Raw genomic sequence first — 20110 nt, forward strand, 5'->3', positions numbered from 1 at the left:
CAGCTGAGAGCGCACGGGCGCTCAGACCTGGCGATGACCGTGAACTTGACCCTCGTTCCCGGCTCGGCCGCCTCTGAGATCCGCACAGCGCGCTGCACCCCAGGGCGGCCGCCAGGGGGCGCTGCCGGCGAGGGAGCGGCGCCCGCGATCGCTTCACCGTGTCCCTCCGCGCCGCGTGTCCCTCCGCCGCGGCGCGGGGAGCAATGACTCCTGCGAAGGGTCAGCCGCTTCGGTTTCAAGAAATTCTGGCACACGCTCTTGGCCACTTAGAGGAAACTAAGGTTTAGAATTAAGTCATTTACGATCATTCGGTTGTTTTTACTTTAAATGGAACTTGACTTTTTTCTTTCTTTCAGAAACACTTTGCCGGTGTGAGATGCAAGTCCTTCCCATGACACAGGTTCACGACCTCTTCTTGAGCTAAGATCAGCAAAGAACAGCTGATATAAATAGATAAATACCCTTCTGTAACAGCCCTAGGGAAACTAAGTAGAAATCGATCATTCCTTCCTTTTTTTTTGGTGTTTAAGCAACTTGATTCTGCAAGGTCACAAAAAATACAGCAGAGTATATTTAGAGATTTAAAAGTGTTGGGTATTGTACCCTGACAAATCTGCACCCATTGGGTGTTTTAACAACCTCTTTTAAGACAGTTTGATGTCATATCTAGAAAACATGATACTTTATGTCCATTTCATCCTCTTGAATCCTACACATATCTCCAAAGGATCCTGTATACCATGTGGAAAACTGTCACCACATTTATAGAAGCTGATGTAGAGATACCAGGCTTGAGTGATTTTGGTTTGCAGCTTCCAGGTTGTAAAGCAGTGTGGTCTTTTGTGTCTGAGCTTCCCTTTGTCTCTTGGTTTTGTTCCCTTTTGGGGCAGACTGTGATTCTATTGCCATGTCAAACCCTGGAGGGCAAGAATGGGTTTGCACTGGTCCTGCCCAGGGTTAAACTGGGCTCAGGAGGCAGCGAAATGGCTCCTGTTGTACCTGATGGGCTTCCCTTGTCATGCTGCAAACGAGGTACCTGAGTGATCCCGCTCTGTTCATCTTTCTCCAACAGAGGAGACGCCAACGCCAGCTGGAGCTCTGAGCGTTGCTGTGATCATGTGTGGCAGCTTTGGAATGAGCTATGAAATCCATTTACAGCCCGCTTAACAAACAGCGATATTTGCATCTGGATATCAAAGCGAGCTGTTCGCTGGAGTTCAAAGCAGCTCTGCAAACAATACATCTGATAGGTGAGGAAGATGACAAAGGAAACTCTGATACGGTTGCATCATTTCTGTCCCCTGCTTCCTTCATTGCTTTCCATGCATGTGGCTTCGGGGAATGAATTAAACAGGAAGGATTATCTTCCCTGGGCTGGGTCTGACTTAACAGCTCAACAATACACTTCCTGATGGGCTATAGCTTTGGTAGATGTCTAGTGCAGAGGCGCTAGTTAGAGGGGTCTCCTCTTACAGTCAGGGAAGAGAAATAAGCTCTTTCAGGGCTGAATTCAGCTGGTCAGAGGCAGCGGTTGACCAGCTGTCCACCGCAAAGTGAGTCTGAGGTGACGTGCGCCATTGCAGGCGAGCGCTTGAACTGCCTTGTGCCTCTTTTTCCCAAGCAGGAAGGGGCAGCAGCTTGGAATCAGAGAATCCCAGAATGTCAGGGGTTGAAGGGCCCTGGAAAGCTCATCCAGTGCAATCCCCCCATGGAGCAGGAACACCCAGATGAGGTTACACAGGAAGGTGTCCAGGCGGGTTGGAATGTCTGCACAGAAGGAGACTCCACAACCCCCCTGGGCAGCCTGGGCCAGGCTCTGACACCCTCACCCCAAACAAGTTTCTTCTCAAATTTAAGTGGAACCTTTTATGTTCTGGTTTGAACCCATTACCCCTTGTCCTACCACTGGTTGTCACCGAGAAGAGCCTGGCTCCATCCTCCTGACACTCACCCTTTAGGTATCTGTAAACAGTAATGAGTCCCCCCTCAGTGTCCTCTTGTCCAGCTCCAGAGCCCCAGCTCCCTCAGCCTTTCCTCACACAGGAGATGCTCCACTCCCTTCAGCATCTTTGTTGCCCTGCGCTGGACTCTTCCCCAAGGGATGTGCTGATCACGGCTGAGAGTTGCGGAAGTGCCTGGGAAATGGAATCTAAATAGAGAACACATAAGGTAAATAGGATCCTAAAGTACTGCGATGCCATGGACCGCGATGCCATGGACTGCAGTGCCACAGACTGTGGTGCAATGGACTGCGGTGCCATGGACTGCAGTGCCACAGACTGTGGTGCAATGGACTGCGGTGCCATGGACTGCAGTGCCATGGACTGTGGTGCAACGGTCTGCAGTGCGATGCCAATGGAAGCGATTGGCTTCGTTTTTAAGACACTGCAGTAAACGTTTTCACTTCTTGTTGTGCGTAGGCACAGGATCCTGTAAGAGGAGCAGGTCACATATTACACTTCTGAACTAAACGGAAAGGATTTTGAGAATTTATTGAAAGCATTTTTCTAATTATTCTGCTGAGATACTGTTTCTCCTCTTCTTTTTTTCATTGCCCTCTCCAAGACTAAGAACTGAAAACACATTAAGTGTTGAAAGAACTGTGAATGATAAGCGCGGAAGGGCCGTTTCCCCATAGGACTCACCCACCTGCGTGGTGTTTCTGAGCGTGACCTGTGGAACCCTTGGGCTGCAGCCACATCTCCGTCCATGTCCCCGAGCAGCAGAGCTGCTGGCACTGCGAGCACTGACATTTACAGTGTCATCCACTCATTGCTCCACATCCCTCCAGGCTTGCTCATCAGCTAATTAAAGCCTGTGGCTTCTGCACTCTTCCTTGGAGCTTCTGTTTTGCGAACGCAGCTTCCCATTGGCGACGTGTTTATTCTGTCTCCAAATCTTACTTTGCAGCGTGACTGTGAATTAGCGTCTGAGTAACCTGGGTATCGGGGTGGTGAAAGCTGCTCAGAGCGTGGCTCGCCGCGCGGTGCGCTGCGCCCGCCGCCTCCGGGCAGGTTACCCGCAGCCCTAGTCTTAGGCCAGGTTTTCAGTCTGCCTTTGGAAGCGCTCAGCCTGTTGCTCTGCTTCCCTCTTGCAGCACAAGTGACCTCAATGCATCGTTGCATGTGCCCTGCTAACAAATATCATGCAAGACCTCTGGAGCTGAGAAAAACACAGAAATATGGCAATACAACTGTGTTGACAGAGCAGCCTCCTGAAGACGGTTTAGCAAAGGCCCAGACAGCCAATTTCTAATAAGCTGGTTGTTCTGCGTGCACAGTCTCTGGTGAGGAAAAGTGTCAGCAGTTGTAACCCCAGGAAGCAGCCAGAGCAGGCATCGTGCTTAACGCTTCTGAGGTTTACTGCATGCAAAGAAATGTAAAGTGTTCCCGGACCGTACATGTGGTGGTGTGGTAATTTGCTGATGAGTACTACTCGTATATTGATGTGAATAATTAAATATATGGTTATTAGAGTGAATCTGTGAAAGGCGGTAGAAAAGAGAGGGAAAGGAGGGAAGACAGGAGCATCCTTTTTCAGTCAGATTCACCGCGGAGCTCAGAGAAACAGAGCTACACAGAATTATATGAGTCCCCATTTGCAAGCGCCTGTCAGTGTGATGCCCATTGCAGCAGCACCTGAGCGCAGGATGGGAGGTGGACGCGGCACGGGCGAGGGAGGAAGGGGTCAGTGCCCACCAAGTGTGAAAGAAAGGGCAGGTGCAGGAGAACGTGGTGCAGGATTGTGCTGGTGGGCAAATATGACAAGCTTGCATTATAACCTAAGAGCTCGTCAGTATTTTCAAAGCAACGGGGCCAGATTCTCCCGTGATGTGAGAACTGTTGGAGTATATTGCGAGGCAGGGGAGAGCATTGCGTGGTGGCAGCTTCTTTTGAGTGAAAACACTACAAGAAGTGAGCGTGAGCAGTGTACATAGAGGATTTTTTTAATTCTTTTTAGAAACAACCAATGCATTACATATTATTCAGCACAGGCAAAGACACTGCAAGCCAAAATGGTCAATGGGAAGATGAACTCAGAGGCTACAGGAGCAGCTGCCTTCAGCGATCAGGTACGAGTGCTTCCCATGGACAGCTGGTTTTAAGTAGAAATTCTAACATTAGCGATGATGGACAATGTCATTTCTTGGGTTCACAGAAGCATTGCTGAGATTATTGACTTATTAAGCAGGAGCTGCCAGGTGGTTCATGGCAGGTGTACAATAAGCAATTAGCCAGAGATGTTTCATGTTTGATATTTCATTCAAATAGGGTGTTTGGAATTGGAGCCTTTTTTCCAATCCGATCTGTTGACCATTTTGGATAGTGAGCCTCTGACCCCATCGACAGAGCCTTCTGAACAATGCCCTCAAGTAAAATTCAGTGTTGAGAAGTTCATTTTAAATTAAGAAGAGATATATTACTAAAACACATAAAAATACAGACGACAACACTTCAAGGACAACAGCAGAAACGAACACCAGCACCATAGCATCCCCGTGCTGCTGGTTCCATAGCACTCCGAGACATTTCACACCGATATTTCGATGCCTTTTAATGGGGAAAGAGAAAAGCTTTTCTAGGATTTTTTTCAGGAATTTGATACTTGAGGTAAAACCAAGACAACCTGTTCTGCAGCCTTGAGACCCCAATCCAGACAAACCCCCACGAGCAGCTCTGCAGAGTGGAGATCGTAGGACTGAAGTGGCCCCGGATGGGTTTTTTCCAAACTTTCAATAATGAGCCATTTTTCTCCTCTGCTGCTCTGTTTCGGTGTTAACAATAGAGCTGAACTGATAACAACTTCTTTTGGAAACACAGCCTAGTTAAACCAGATCATTGCCAAACCGTTCCTAACGACGGATCAGGAATTGGCTCAAACGATCTCAGCCTCTCTTTTCGCAGCGCTTGTGTTCTTCCCATTGGCACCTGTCACCAGAACACCAACAGTTCCTCAACTGACAGCATTTTCTACAGCGGTGTCTACTCTCCTCTAATTAGGGCTGTTCCTGCCCAGTGTCCTTTAGAACCCCAAAGGAAAATGATGTGAAGCTATCAGTGGCAGTTTAATGCAGAAGCAGCATTTGCAGAAGCCAGACACCGTGGTGATAGAGCCACTTGTTCTGATCATGCAAAGAGGTTTTTTCCCTACTGAGCAACACTTTTGTTTATTCCAAGCAGGATTTGTTTGTTTGTTTACAGTAAATACCTGTCACATAGCAACAGAAACATTACTAAATAATTATATTTATAATGTTAAGCTCCTGGGTCTAGAAGCTTTTAATGAAAAAAACCCACACATTCCTGATAAAAAATAATAAATAATGTCGCCTTTTCTTTTTACATTAAAAATATCTGTACATGATTACACAATATAACAAAGTACCATTTTATTTCCTAGGCTCCGGGTGGCATCTCTGGGTTCGATCTTCATCTAAGAAGGGCAGAGGCTTGCGGTCTTCACCCTGGGTATTTCACACTGTGGGAAAACCATTCTCCCGAAGGCGCGAACTCCGCAGCCTCGCGCGCCCTCTCCATGCAAAGGTGGAAGCATCTCACAAGCAACACGGCAACATCTACATGCAGGAAGCAGCTAAAGACTGAGATCTTTGCAAACAGACATGTGCATGTGGTGATACTTTGAAAGTCTGGAAACTTCTTGCCTCAACTGGAAGGGAACGGAAACAAACAGCAAAATAAAGATGGAAAACGTAAGTAGAAGTCTGTCTTCTTAACGTAGCTAGAAAAGCTTCTTAGATGGTGTATTTTTCAAGATGGCACTTAGTGATGTATTACAGACTGACTCTGGCTCTTGGCCAACCTTTCCTCTTGGTTCGAATGCCCCAGAGCAGGACGGCACTGGCTGCTGGGCCACAGTGTCATGGCCACGTCCTGGCCATCGGTGGCAGAGGGTGGCCACTGTCCCTTGGCAGCAGGACCCGCTGTCAGCGCAGAATGTCTCTGTGGTCCCACTGTGGCGTGCCAGGTGCTCTGTACACCAGTGGGTCTGCCACCAGCGAGCTCACCTGGCCAGGACACAATGAAAGCGCTGACAAAGCCAGCTCTGCAGGGCAGGGGGATTCAGCAGCTTCCACCAGTGACTGTAACCAAAGGCAAACGCTTCCTCTTATTTGGCCAAAGAAAAAGTGCTTTTTCTCTCCTGACAGCATCTGCTCACCAGTGGGCAGGACCTCGCACAGATAAAACCTGCATTTAGTCTCCCATCGTGTCAGGGCTTTAGCCAGAACTTGTCATCTTTAAGATCGTGGTGTCACAGGACGGAGAGGTGGCTCGGACATGGGGGCAGCTGGAAAGGAACAACACAAATCCCTGCCCTGGGTGGTTTGTGTCTGTGTTGTTTCCTTATGTTAACAGACAACAGCTCACTCCCCATAAGGCTCTGACACAGTCGTAGAGTCCGGCTGTCCTGGCAATCCAGGAAAGTCTTCTGCTCCTGTACCTCCCGTTCTCCATCGCCCCACACGGGTGCAGCTGGACGTTCAGGTGAAGTCAGCGCAGGAGGCACCGTGGCAATGCAGATGAAGGAGTTTTCATAGAGTCCTGCTGTCCGTGAAGCCTTTGGGTATCCTAAAAGGAACCCGCTCATTCAGCTGGGCTGTTCCTCTTCTAGGACCATGACTAGAAACAGGACTCCTGGGATTCAGGGTCGTTGTGGATGGGAAGCTTCTCATGTTCCTGATGATGCCCATTATGTAAAACAGTGTACCTAGGGGTAGAAAAACATGAAGAAAGATACGTTAGTGCTAGTTAAAAGGACAGGCTGATGTAAAATGAGTTCTTGACAACCACAAAGTACATCTTAAGACAGTACATCTTCCAAATATCCAGATCCCACATTAAGCAAATGTGAATCCCTACTTTGCTCCATGGCAGGGAACCAAATCTTCAGTTTGATGCAGTTAAAGCAATGCATGAAAACCAAGAACGTGTTGGTTTTCATGTACCTAAGGCGCGGCTGGCAATGAGAGGAAACCAGACCACCAGACCAAAGAACTAACTGGTCATCAGTGGGTGGACTAAAGCTGAAGGCATTTCAGTTACTGTCTTCAATAAAAACATTTGAAGAATCATTTGAGACTAGCTTGGGAAGTGAATGCTGTTTAAGATGAAACCAAGACCAACATTTCAGGGCATTTCCACTTACAAAAGAAAGTACTGTCTGTCTATTGCAGAGCTGGGTTTAGTGCCAGTTCTAGTTTGTGTCATCAAACCAGTGTTCATGTTTTGTGTCCTTTGGAGGTATCATGTCATGCATATACCTTTCTGATACTTTTTCCAGGCTTTGGGCCAGAAATGGAAAAGCAGAATTCAGATGTGAGGAAGCCCACGTTATCTCTCACCCTGTGCTCATCTACCAGCCCGTGTCCTGCTGTCCATCTCAACGAGGCTTTCTGAACAGAACTGTTGGTTTAGTTTGCTAATGACATGCAGCTCTTCCCCCTGAGGTGCGTGTAATGTCACTGAAATGTCTAAAGTAGATGAGCTGAGTATCCTACAAATGATGTATCCACCAGTTCCAGTAGATCAGCCATGGACTCAAAATGAAAGGCAGGGTATAAACTACAGAATTTGTAGTTTTGTCCATCAGAATTTGTCCTGGTGAACGTTGCCAGAGGAATTTACCTTCTAATGTACTGGATATTGTTTTTCAACATGGTCAGGCTTGGTTGCTTAATACATGTCACTGTATGTGCCCATGTATCCATTAAACATCGTCCCTTAGTACTCCATCATTTTAAATAATGATCATATATTTCAAAAATGTGCTAATTCTGCCAACAAGATACAGACTCGATGCAAGAAACAGGACATTTTGCATCTAGCACTGAACAGACACTCTGATTACATGACCATGAAGCATACAAGTCATAACGTAATTTTAATTGATACCAAGTCAGACATAGCACACAGGGTGAGGTGATCCAGCAGAGCAAAATCTCTGCTGCAAAGGGTGATAGAGAGGAGAGCCAGGAGCCCCTCTGCCCTGTGAACGAAGCAGACAGACTGGAGAGCAACTCAGGACTTGCTCGGGAGCACAACAGACAGGCACTGAAAGAGCCAAAGAGCCAAACCTTTCCTCCTCTTCCGCAGCAGTCAGAACACAGTTGTGCAAGAGCAGCAAGTTAGCAGGTGATGCCGTTTGTTACAAAGACGCATTAAGCTAAAGAGAAGTCATTAAGATGTCCCAGGGTCTCCTGTGTCTGTCTGAAGCTCAACACTTCCAGCTGTTTACCCTGTGGGGAAAGAGGACGGGTAGGAGAGGAGGAAAGAGCATCCGAAGGCAGCACTGTGGGGTGATGGCTTGTTCTGGTGCGGGCACATCACTCCTAAACGTCTTACCAGCATCTCCAGGAGCTGCTGGAGTCCTCTGCCAGCAGTGTGTTACCAGGGCTGTTCTGCGTACTGTGGTTTCTTCGAATGAAAGTTCAAAGACACTTGCCAGTAACATGGCAGCAATTTAGTGTCAGATAACGGGCAGAATTATAACAGACCTGCTTTTTCCGCACCACCGTATCTTAACTGCTCTGCTCTTGAAAAATACAGTTAATTTTTCAGGCATCTGTATCTACGGGAAGCAAGTTTCAGAGGTGGAGCGCGGCTGCAGCGGAGACTCCGTTTGGCCTCACCTGATGTGCCTCAGCTCTGCCCCACTGAGGAGCCAAGCACCACGGGACCCGTCACCGACCCCAAGAAGAAAACAGCATTCAGACCCTGGGTGCGTGGGCTGAACGTTTCAGGAGGAATTTATCAAGTAGGTTTGAGTAATGAATACATCTGAGGAAGCCATAATATGCGAGCAGGAAAAAATGTAAAAGGTTTAAATGCATTAAGTGAATTATCTGCAGCAAATGAGTCGTTCAGCTTTCCTGACTATATTAATATCCCTTTGATGGGATTTGTATACGCTGGCAAGTTAAGGTACCAAGCTCAGTTGCCAGCAGCACCCCTGGCTGCCCCTGCCCTCTGCACCCCGGGGGACAGCGTCACTCACTTCATTGACAGCTTTACTGGGATCACAAACATCACCACCCAGCAATAAAGCCCAATAATGGAAAGACTTTACGACCTATACAGGGACCCTGCTGCAGGCTATTCACATACTTGCCAAATAGTACTTCAATTGTGATGACGACCAATTTGGAGATAATTGCTTCTGCATCTCCTGCTATTTCTGACAGTCCAATGGACTCTTTAATTAACTGGTTGGATTAGCTCTTAGCACAGTGGACGGGAGCTCTGTGTTACCCTTCGCAGGCCCATGACCAGAACATGGAGCTCCAGCGTTACTCTAGGAACTCAGCAAGAACCAGGGAGAACACACCAAGCGATACAGTGGCTCTTTGTCCTCTTCCCACTTTCACTCCCTGCAGAGCTATCCCCAACACCAGCTTGTATGATTGATTAAGGAAGCAAAGCCAAGAAGTTGCTGATCTTTGGCTTCCTCACCCGTAAGGACAAACAGTCACTGTTTCCATGGAGCCAGAGGTCCCTGCTTAGTCCTCTCCTGATGAAGCAGCCCCCGGTTTCCAGCTCGGGCCCCCAGGATCACGCCTGTCTCAATGCAGAGTGGAAAGCAGCGCAATTTTGGGGCAGGAATGCTGGCTCTGAACACAAGAGCTAACAGCATCCATCTCCTTGGCAGAGCACGACCCGGGAGGAGAGGAAGGAACCCCCGATGGGGTGTGTGCCACCCCTGTATCGGAGCTCGCAGCCACCCGTCCAGTTTGGAGACGGTTCCCGGGGTCCTTTGGACAGTGGGGAACGGACAGGAATTGGAAGGTATCTGCTCCCTTTCCCAAAAATGCCTCCCACCACCCTTCATGCCTGTGGTATCTACATAAAGCTGCCTACGCTGGTTACACACACCCACGGCGCTGCGCCAGCCTGGGAAGCACAGCTTGCTATTCTGCACCTGTTTTACCCCCAAATTACCCCCCAGCTTTTAACAGTGGTCTTTGCTCTGAACATTTGCACCCATCCTTCTTCCACCAGCCTGCAGGCTGGTAATCCCGATGGCTGCTGCAAAGGGCCCCTCGCAGGTACAGAAACTCCGCAGGGTTTGGATCACATTAGTACATATGCTGCTCATGAATAACAAACGGAGCGCAGGGGCAGCCCTGCCCAGCTCCAGACGGACCAACGACGGGCCAAAGGGCTCGTGTGGCAGCAGCTCCCGCACACCATCAACTTTCCTACGTGTCTGCCATTCCTCCCACCGCTGGTCCTGCTCCCTGTGCGCTCAGACAGGGTCACGCAGCTTTGGTTCAGTGGGACGTTTGCACAAGGAGATGCGAGCACCAGGAATTAGAACCTGAATAATAGCCAGAATGGGAGAAATGGAGACTCCTTCAGTCTCAACAAAGAACCCTTGACATGATGTCTCTGCCTTCATCTGTTTTCTGACCAGATCCTGAGGATCCTGGTGTGAAAACAGCAGAGCAGGAGATCCCAGAAATGAAATACGGCAAAGGAGCTGAAGTGCAAAGAATTGTTTGCAGATTCATCCTTGCAAGATGATGAAGCTGGTGAAGTGAAGCTGGTAAAATGAGGTTTCCAAGAAGGAAAGCAAAGAGGGGATGATTTCTCTCAGTGACAACATAAGCCTCTTCACAGAAGTAAACACTTGCTAGGATTAGAGGAGGACAAAATGCTACTGTGTATGATGTGATAAACTCTGAAGATTTACATTTTGCCTGAGAACAGATTCACATTTTTAATGATGGAAACCACCATCACTGAACCCAACCACCTCAGGGCACAGGGTACAGGAGGAGGCTGCAACTGTAAGTGGAATCAAGCTTTCGAATTGAACAAAGAATTGAAACTTTTCTTGGATTTGAAAATGAAGTTGGTCCACAATTTATCTTTCCTTGCATTTCTTTTTGTTTCCCGTCAGAGCTGCACAACTTCTCAGTGCTTTCCCATCTGGAAGATACGCCGCACCATTATTGTGGCTTCACACTCAATACGGTGTCCATTTCTCAAAGCTCCATTTCTTTCAGATGGACTTACAGAGGAAGCATAAATATCTCTCTTGAACACCAAATTGGGATTACGGTTAACAATCGCTTGGCAGACCAGAGTAGGTTATTTTAATGAACTCATCATTCTGAAATAAGCCTTCCACCATCTGTTCAGTCCCATAATTATAAATGCAAACAACATAATTCATAAATGCACTATAAAAGAGAGGGAAAGGGAGAACAGCTCAAGCTGACTGTTTGTTAGTTATTCCAGGCAGTGATGCATCTGCTTGCTTTGTTCCTGTTTCAGGAGCAGGTAAAAAACAGTCCTTTAATTCTATATTTTATGGCAGTCACCGACCCACATTAAATGATTGCCCATAGGTGACAGAGATGTCATTAAGTGCACTACAGCTTCTGGTTGGCATCACTATTTAGCCACGTCTATGATGGGAGCGCACAGGGAAGATCACACAGCCCATCCCGGATCCCAGTGACAATGCTATTTCCTCCATGAAAAGATGCTTTTGACCTTCTGGAAAACTGGGAAATTCTGGGAAACATTCAGAAAATGGAGAAGAGCGTCAACATAAAATCCAAGAATCTCTGGAATTTTCTGGTTTAATTTGTGACATTTTTCATTTCAAAAGAAGCCTTGGTTTTTAATCTGAAATACACAAAATGTCAAAATGGAATGTAAACAAAACATGTTGCTTCATTTCCACTTTTCTGTTAAAAAATGAATATACATAAACCAAACTAAATGCATTTTCACGAAACACTTTATTTTAATATATCTGCATTTTTGATTTTCAAAAAGTCCAAGCAGAAATGTCCCTCTCCCACAATTAATGGGTTCGTAGACTCCATGAAATGGAAAGGTTTCCAGTAATTCTGTGAAGTCTGGGCTGAACGACTCCGGCTTCCAGCTGCTGAGTGAACCGCCACATCTGGCCATTCCCAGCGGGATGAGAAGAACACCCCGCCACCTGCTCAACACCATTCCCCAAAGGGAGCCAGAAATTACAAGCTCATTCTGCCTTTTTGTCGATATATATCAACACTGCAGAAGACGTAAGTCGATTTGATAATCAATGCTGAAAAACTACTGCTGTATCTAATAATTCTAGGCCGAAGAGCTCCTGTTTCTCGGTGGGTTTCTCCCTGGTTTTGAGATGAAATACTTCCAAGATCTCTGAGCAATGAGGTTTAAGCTTTTTGTGTATCGTTCTTCTGCTGCGTCTGGTTGACCTGCAAGCCAGAGGAGACCAGCATGTTATCCAAGGTGAGTTTACTACAGGTAGGTCTCCCTCTGCACCTACTCACGATCTGTGTGAGCCAACACAAGCCAATTCAGAGATAACTTCTCTTCTAAACATACAAGAAACCAATGAATATAAAAAGAGTGTCTGAACTGAGAAAACACAGTGAGACCCGCTCCAAGAGAATTCCCTCAAATATCAGATACTTTCCCTTAAACTCTGTAGAGATACCCTTGGTATTTGTCTCCCGTGCGCTGTCGAGCGCAGGGCTCCTGCCCGAGGGGGCTGCAGGGTTTTGGACCCCTGCATGGGGACGGTGAAGCCGTTGTGGCCGGTTCCTGGGAGCTGGTCAGGCTGGATGGCAGATGAACGTCTCCATCCCATCCTCCCATGGCCATGTCTCTTCACTGCCAGCTGACGGGCTGCAGAGCCCCTACCAATGTGATTAGCTGAGGAAAGGGCCTGGGGTAGGCAATGATGTGCTAAATCACCTGCTGGAGCCCTGGGGTGGAACAGCCGACCAGACGTGGTCGGGATCTGTAACATGGCCAAGGAAATTCAATCCATGCTCTGCACTGAGCTTTGCAACAAGGACCTTCCTTTGCCTCCACTGGTTCTTATTCCAGTCCTGGGGAGGGATCATCTACCTGTGTGTAAAACCGCCCAGCCCGTGGATTTGATGTCTCAAGCAGCATAAGCAAAGATGAAACATTCCTAAATTCTTAAAATGCCCTAGCCAAGTTTGAATCTGTCCTAGCCTTATTTCATTTATTTTAATAAAGAGGAGCAAATATCAGTGGGCCGTTCCTCCTCAGACGTGATGCAGTCCTTTGGGAAAACATGAGCAAAATCCACAGAAATATAATCAAAAGTTCCATTTTCGCGTTGCAGCTGAATGGTGAAAATCTGGATCTCAGGAAAACATTTGGATTGCTAAATTATTTAGACAGATATGACAGCAATGTTGATTTTAAAGTCATTTGTAGTCAAATGTAAATACAAATTTATCTCTATCTCATGATGTGTTTATTTTTTTCCACTCTTAAGCAGTTATGCTGAATATCTTAATTATCTTTAAATCAAATAAGGCTGTTCAGACCTTGTGAGCTGGAATTAAGCACTCATCATTCTTTACTAAATTTCAGTTAGAGGTTTTAAAGCCAGCTGTCTCCAGCCCACGTAATCCAGCCTCCAGTACATTTTGTAAGACTTCTAATGCCTCCTCGGGTTTAACATTTGCAGACAGTTCTCCAAGGAAGTAATAAGCTGGGAAAAGAAATAAATGACTTTCTTTGTATCTGACGAGTGGCAGAACACAAAGCAAGCAGCTACCAATACTGTTTCTGTCCTTTCTTAGGGACACGGTTTAGTGGTGGCCTTGGCAGTGTTGGGTTAACAGGCTTTTCCAACCAAAACGATTCCATGGTTCTATTCTATCTCCAAAAGTGGAGGCGAGCAGATAATGTCCGGTGGATATGTGACTGCACCGACACGGAGGCACTACTGCTTTAGCTTGATGTACAATAGAGAAGGTGCCTATTTTCTTCTGGCAAAACAAGAGCAAAATCCCTTCCAGTTCATTAATTTTTGTGTTTACAGTAGAAATGTATCTTTTTTTTTAAGGAGGATGTTTAACTCCTTTTAAAAGTGCAGGCAAATAATAAGCTGAAATATGATTTTGAAATGAAATGTCAAAACACCTCAGCATCTTGTTCTCTTTTCACGTTCTCCTGCTGAAAACATTTGCTGAACTTGACCCAATCAGTTCGTTTCCCTGCAACCACAAGTGCTCATTACATCTTCCTTTTTAGTAAAAATTCTTGTTATTTCCAGGCTTTATTAATTAATTTGGTCTAAGATAAACAATAGGAACCCATTCGGGCTACTTTAACTTCAACAGCTAATCCCAGCACGCTGCTCCTTTGCTCAGAAGACTCTTGTTCCATGAATGGAGGAGAATCACAGTGGCCTCTCAGGCAGAGTGCTGAGCACAACCTTTCACTTGGCATGGGAAACAGGTTGGATAGAGCTTGATTAATGAAGATAACTAATTAGGAGCCTGGCCTGAGTCAACCAAGGCATATCACACAGGTCAGTAAAGCAGCAAAGGGTTGAATTCAATAAAAACAGGGCTGAAGGAACACATTTTGGATGTCATCATCCCTGGGCGCTGGCTAAATCCTTTCGCATGATGTTATAAAGTCTCATTGTTGCATTGAGTAATAACCTTTTAAGATGATAATTACCAAGATCAGCTAAGTGAGCTATTTTAAGAAACTGTTGACAGAAGGTTAGCAAGGGCTCAGGACACCTCTTTTCCCACCTTCCTTAGGCTTCCGTCTTGCAGCTGCTTGACCCGAATGATGTTTATAAGTTTCCCTATTTTCCGCTGCAGGACGTTCTGCTCAACTTCAGCAAAAGGCCTTGGACTTTGGATATTATGAACATAAATGTGACAATGACTGGTGATGAAAAACATGGGATCCACACAGCAACCAAGGTGATGGAGTCAATCCAGAGACGCTGACTCCCTCCATCACAGATTTACAACTTGTTAATGTTATAATAGTTGATGTTTCCACAAGAGAAACAGAAACTTGGGCACTGAAGGACAGAAACTAAGCTAAGTTTAAAATCAGCAGGGAAACGATCTGTTTTCAATGATATAAATCTATTTGTTAATTATAAGCACCAGCATAAACAAGTAAGCAAGTGACCGAGGCCATTCAATGCCACGCTACACAACATGGGCACTCTCCCCTTCTCACATTAACTCTGCATTTCCATTTCTCTCTCATTAATGTTAAGTTTCACACTACTTTATGTGCTCTAATTACCTGAAGTTTTTGGCCTACAGTTCATGTTTGCACCATAATTAATGCAACATTCATAAAAGACCCAAATCTGATAATTAGGAGAGTACTCGGAAGTGCTCGTTTACGTTAGAAATACACAGCATCACATTAAGAGCAGCTTTAACTACCCACAGATGGGATAGATCATAATAGGCTTCTGGTTTTTAACTAAGGTGTTTCAATTACTGAAGAACAAGCAGGATCAATTAAGAATATTCAAATGGAAGATAATGATTTTTTTTTTAATAAATTGAGATTTCACAACTGGCATAATTAGACCTTTCATCTGCAAAGATAAAAACCACAAGCCATTCATCAAAGCTCTGGAATGAAATAGTGGCAAAACCCCTTGGAGCTGTTTCCTTGTGCAATGGAGACACCACAATGGAGACCACATCTGGAATCTTGTGTCCAGTTGTGGCCCCTCAGCTCCAGCAGGACAGGGAACTGCTGGAGAGAGTCCAGCGCAGCCACCAAGATGCTGCAGGGAGTGGAGCATCTCCCGTGTGAGGAAAGGCTGAGGGAGCTGGGGCTCTGGAGCTGGACAAGAGGACACTGAGGGGGGACTCATTCCTGGGGATCAATATGGAAAGGGGCAGTGTCAGGAGGATGGAGCCAGGCTCTGCTGGTGACAACCAGTGACAGGACGAGGGGCAATGGGTGCAAACTGGAACACAAAAGGTTCCACTTAAACTTGTTCCCAAAGGGCAGCAGCAGACCCTCCTGCTCCATTCTCCTATATACACCCCACTTGCAAACATTAATTTCCTGCATCACTTTCAGAGACGGTTGCTCCTCGTTTTTAGCTTGGTTAAAACCAATACCAAATTAAGCCAATAAGTGCATATTGCTTGGTGGCTGTGTTTTCATTTCCCTGTTGTTCTTCAGGAAGGATGATGCTTTATTTGCTCATCTGCCTTCCCTGCCAAGAGCTATTTCACAGCCAGGTTAGATTGTCTTCAGGAGTGTGCTGGGGAGGACAGGAGGTGCCTCCGACAGCTTCTTCATTCCGATATGATTCAGAGGTTGCTCAGTCCCCATTTTCTGTTCGCTGTATCCCCAAACATCCTGTGATGATTGCCTGTTCTCTGACTTCAGCCTTTCCAGTCTCAACAGGAGTAGTTCCTGGACATCTGCTACTGAGAACCTCACAGGAGTGATGCCAATTCCTCCAGGCCCAGGGACCCTCTGAGCTTGTGTGTGCAAGAAGGACCAGGGGAAGAAATGTTCTCATCTGAGCATCACAGCAAGCAGAACCTCTTCTCTTCTGGAGATCTCCAAAAGAAAACCATCAAGCTCAGTCGGAACATTTGAGTACATGATGTCCAAGGACGCTTCTCCAAGTGTCAGGAGAGGTAAAAATCTGAGGAGGAAGGAGTATTGATGCAAACGGTTTCTAGCTTTTGGGAGGATGAGGGAAATCCAAGAACTAGGGAGCATAATCAAAGCAGATATTTATCCTCTGATGGGTTTCATGAAGTAAAAAGAGCCCTAACAATCCCTTTTGAGATCCTCTGTTACCCAAACGCCTTGTAGATTGGAGTGTGACCCTTAAGAGCTGTACTGATCAATGTACTGATTTTGATCATAGAAGGAGGTAACTAGTGCAATCAAAATATCTGGCCATCAGCTGTGAGAAACACACACAGTAATCACTGATAGTCGGATTCCTTCCCCTGCTGACACAATTAAGTTTTCAGGGTTTTTTTTTTCAGAAATATAAGGTGGGGAAATTAAGTTTCAGGTGAAACTAGTAATTTATTCTACTTGACGTAAAGTGAAACGCTGGCAGAAAACAATCCAAAAATGTTTTATGAATACTGAGTCTTTGCATTGACTCAGCCAAGTTTGAGTCTTTTAAGCATATGTGACTCTCTGAAGGTTTTTGGAATGGGCCTGTGGAATATGTATTTTCATTGGTATTCAAGTCACATACCATAGTTACACCTGCAAATGACAGAGCACAACCACAACAGTATGTGGTACCTAAATCTGAATGCAAACTGTCAAGGCAAATCAGAGATGATATACTTCTCATTTGTGCCGTGGCAATAGTCATTGTATGTTTTAAATATCATACGGATTCAGAATCAAGAGACTGATGTGCTTCGGATGGGACAGATAAGCCCAAAGTCACTAAATCTTGTAACTGGCAAATTCTGTTCTACAAGATGAGCTTTTCCAAAGCCTCCCCAGCTCCTGGCACAAGTAGCTCAGAAAGCACGAGAGCCCAAGCGGAGGCACGGGGAACAAGAGTGGATGAACCAGCAAGTGCAGAATCGATCCACAAATGAAACTTCTGTCTACATGACAATGGCTACATTACTGAAGGAATTTCCTCCTAGTCTAATCCAGCACGATAAATACCAGTTTCTTATTTAAACACAGAATGTCTAAAACGTAAAAGCAAAACGGGACATGAATTAAGCAAAACCCCACCTGTGTTTATCCCTGGTTTATGCTGGTTTAGGGCCTTCAGCTTGAGCCAATGAGGTTGTATTGATCAGGTTTGCTTCAACCCATGGGCCTGCTGCCCAGAGCACCACAGCCTGTGCTGTGCAGTAATTCTGATGTATCACGGAACCCGCCGCACTGCAGCTTTTCTGAGCCCTGGCATAAGCTGGTGGGATGTCACCCTCCGGTCTCCTTGTGCTTGTAACCGAGGGTGCAAAACCTGCTGTTACCACTGGGCTACTTGATTTCTTTAGGTCCTCCTGCAGATGTGTGTGTCCTTCAGGGCTCACAAACCCAGCAGCCCTTACCTGTCCATTGCTTTATATATTGCCTTCAAATTTAAAGTGCACAAGCAAACAAATAAGTTCAAACTTCTGAAGGTTGGGATATCCCTCGGTTGCTTCTGGACCTCGATATTTTCTGCTTCAGAGGAGATGACATAGTCTATAAATCTCTGCCTTAGGCTCTGCTTTGGTAAATCACTGTTGCTCAGATTTATGTTAGTTCCCATTCTTGAGGAAAAGCAAAGCAATGACACACGTAGCAAATGGAAGAGAAAATTGCATGTTAGCCAGCAGGTTTCGAACGCAACTGCCTGCGGGTTTGGCTCAACTACAACTATCACCCAATAACAAACAAAGTTTTGTAAATACAATTCTTGGTATTACATCGAGGCCATTTAAGATGCACTTTGCCTAATAATTTAGCAAAAAATCACACCCCGCATGACTGGCGTGATACTTGCGATATGTATAAAATATGGAAGTTTTGGCCCCTTTTTATGTAGCCTCATCTATGTGTCTATAAAAATGCAAAAGTGTATTAGCCCTTATAAGAAAAATAATAAGAGGTGTGCTGGACTCTGCAGACATTTGTTCTTTATTGCTTTATCAGTGCCCATCCTTTGCACTTCTGTTGCTGCTTAGAATAGCCTGACAGCAGTAATTCTTTTTAAAAATGAAATTATTTATTCAGGATCAGAGATCTTTGATTTGGCCAAAGCATGTGGCTTTCACACACTGAGCGTCTAAGCCCTTTGCTTGTGCTTGTAATCACTTGTTATTTGTAAGTGAGCAAATACAAATATCTATCTTTGGATGTCTTAAATTGTGGCACTGTTTTCCATCCAGAATCGTGCTATCTGAAAACTAATACCTGAGAGCAGTATTATTTGGGGAGGACATCATCACACCCTCGGCTAACGAGCACATTGGACAAGGGTGATTTCAATCATAGCAATTAAATTAAGTTTCCAAACATCGCCTGTGATGTTGAGAACATCAACACTGAGCTCCTGGTTAGATGTTCCTGTTTTGAAGCTTGACTTGACCTTGAGAGCTCTGAGCTTCTTCTAGAATAGAATAGAATAGGATAATTTGAGTTGGAAGGGAAAATATTCTATCACATCAGACCTTAAGGAGCTGGCTGCTGTCTCTCCCTTAGAATTCACCAGTATGGAAAGACAGAGAAAGGAAGGACTTGGGATGCTGAAGACGCTGCCCCGAGGTGGCCGCTGCCCCTTCGACCGTGACAAAGAACCCAGCCCGGCTTTCTCACGTTCTCTGGAAGCCACGGAGCAACCAGCCCCAGGTGCCTTGGTAAGTACCTGCATGCTCATGGGAAGGGTTGGAAGGAGCCACGCGATCGCAACCCTCACTGTTTTCAGGGCACAATCACATGAATTATGTCAGAGAAATGCAGTATTTTTTAGGATCAGACAGCCTAAAATGACAAGCAACTTTTTGGATCGCAAAGGTTGTTCATTTAACAACCAGCTCACCTCCTTATTGACCCCCAGATTATTTGCTGTTGCAGACCCACCGAATGGGTTCACACGCCACAATCTCCACCCTGAGCTGCTTGCAGCCGAATCTCAGTGTTTTCCCTAATAATACAGGAGTCTAGAATGGGTGACCTGAAAAATAAGCCTTATCTAAGAAGTGGGGATGACAATTATACTGTTCCTGTGTTCCTAATGCAATCAGGAAATTACTTTCAAAAAGGACCACAAGATCTGGTGGCTCCAGATAGACTTGTCACCTCATATGCCACCCAAAAAGCAATTTAGTTACCAAAATGGAAGTAATTTTAGCCGACTCTACTGGTGCAAAGAGTGTTTTTCTTGCTGAGCTTTACAGCTTCTGAATGATTGAAAAGCACTGAGCAAGATCTCACGGTGATTAATAACAGTCTGAAAAACAAGGTTTTAGCTACAAAACTTGTAATATACAGCCAGTTAACTTCTGTGGGAATTCCCACGCTGGCTGTGAATGTGCCATAAGGACAGGGTGGTATGGAGACCTCAGAGTGTTTAGGCAGATGTATGGCTCAAGGAAAAAACTGGCATGCCCTGAGCACATGTGCAGCAACAGAGCATCACAACTGAGGCACACAAGGTGTAACGGGTCAAATGGGATTTCTGGGCAGGGATTCCCCAGTTCTTGGAAAAAAAGAATAAAATCTAGCTTTCTTTTTCTCTTTAATGTTTAGTTTGACCCAGAACAAGTGAGCTTTCTTTTTATGGGAGACACCACTTAGAGTTTCTCTCCTGAAGT

At 45.7% G+C, this 20110-nt stretch overlaps 1 protein-coding gene across 1 annotated transcript in view; it reads right to left on the reverse strand.

The window, feature by feature from the left end:
- Window positions 1-6638: 6638 nt before the first annotated feature.
- HTR4 (5-hydroxytryptamine receptor 4) overlaps window positions 6639-20110 on the reverse strand; it is a gene marked incomplete at its 3' end in the record, with an annotated part of 55526 nt that continues 42054 nt past the window's right edge. The window contains exon 6 of the mRNA XM_080352934.1: window positions 6639-6726. Within this exon, the coding sequence (XP_080209060.1) occupies window positions 6639-6726 (88 nt within the window). The remainder of the gene's footprint in view (window positions 6727-20110) is intronic.

Source organism: Nesoenas mayeri (assembly GCF_963082525.1).
Source record: "Nesoenas mayeri genome assembly, chromosome: 14".
Classification (NCBI taxonomy): domain Eukaryota; kingdom Metazoa; phylum Chordata; class Aves; order Columbiformes; family Columbidae; genus Nesoenas; species Nesoenas mayeri.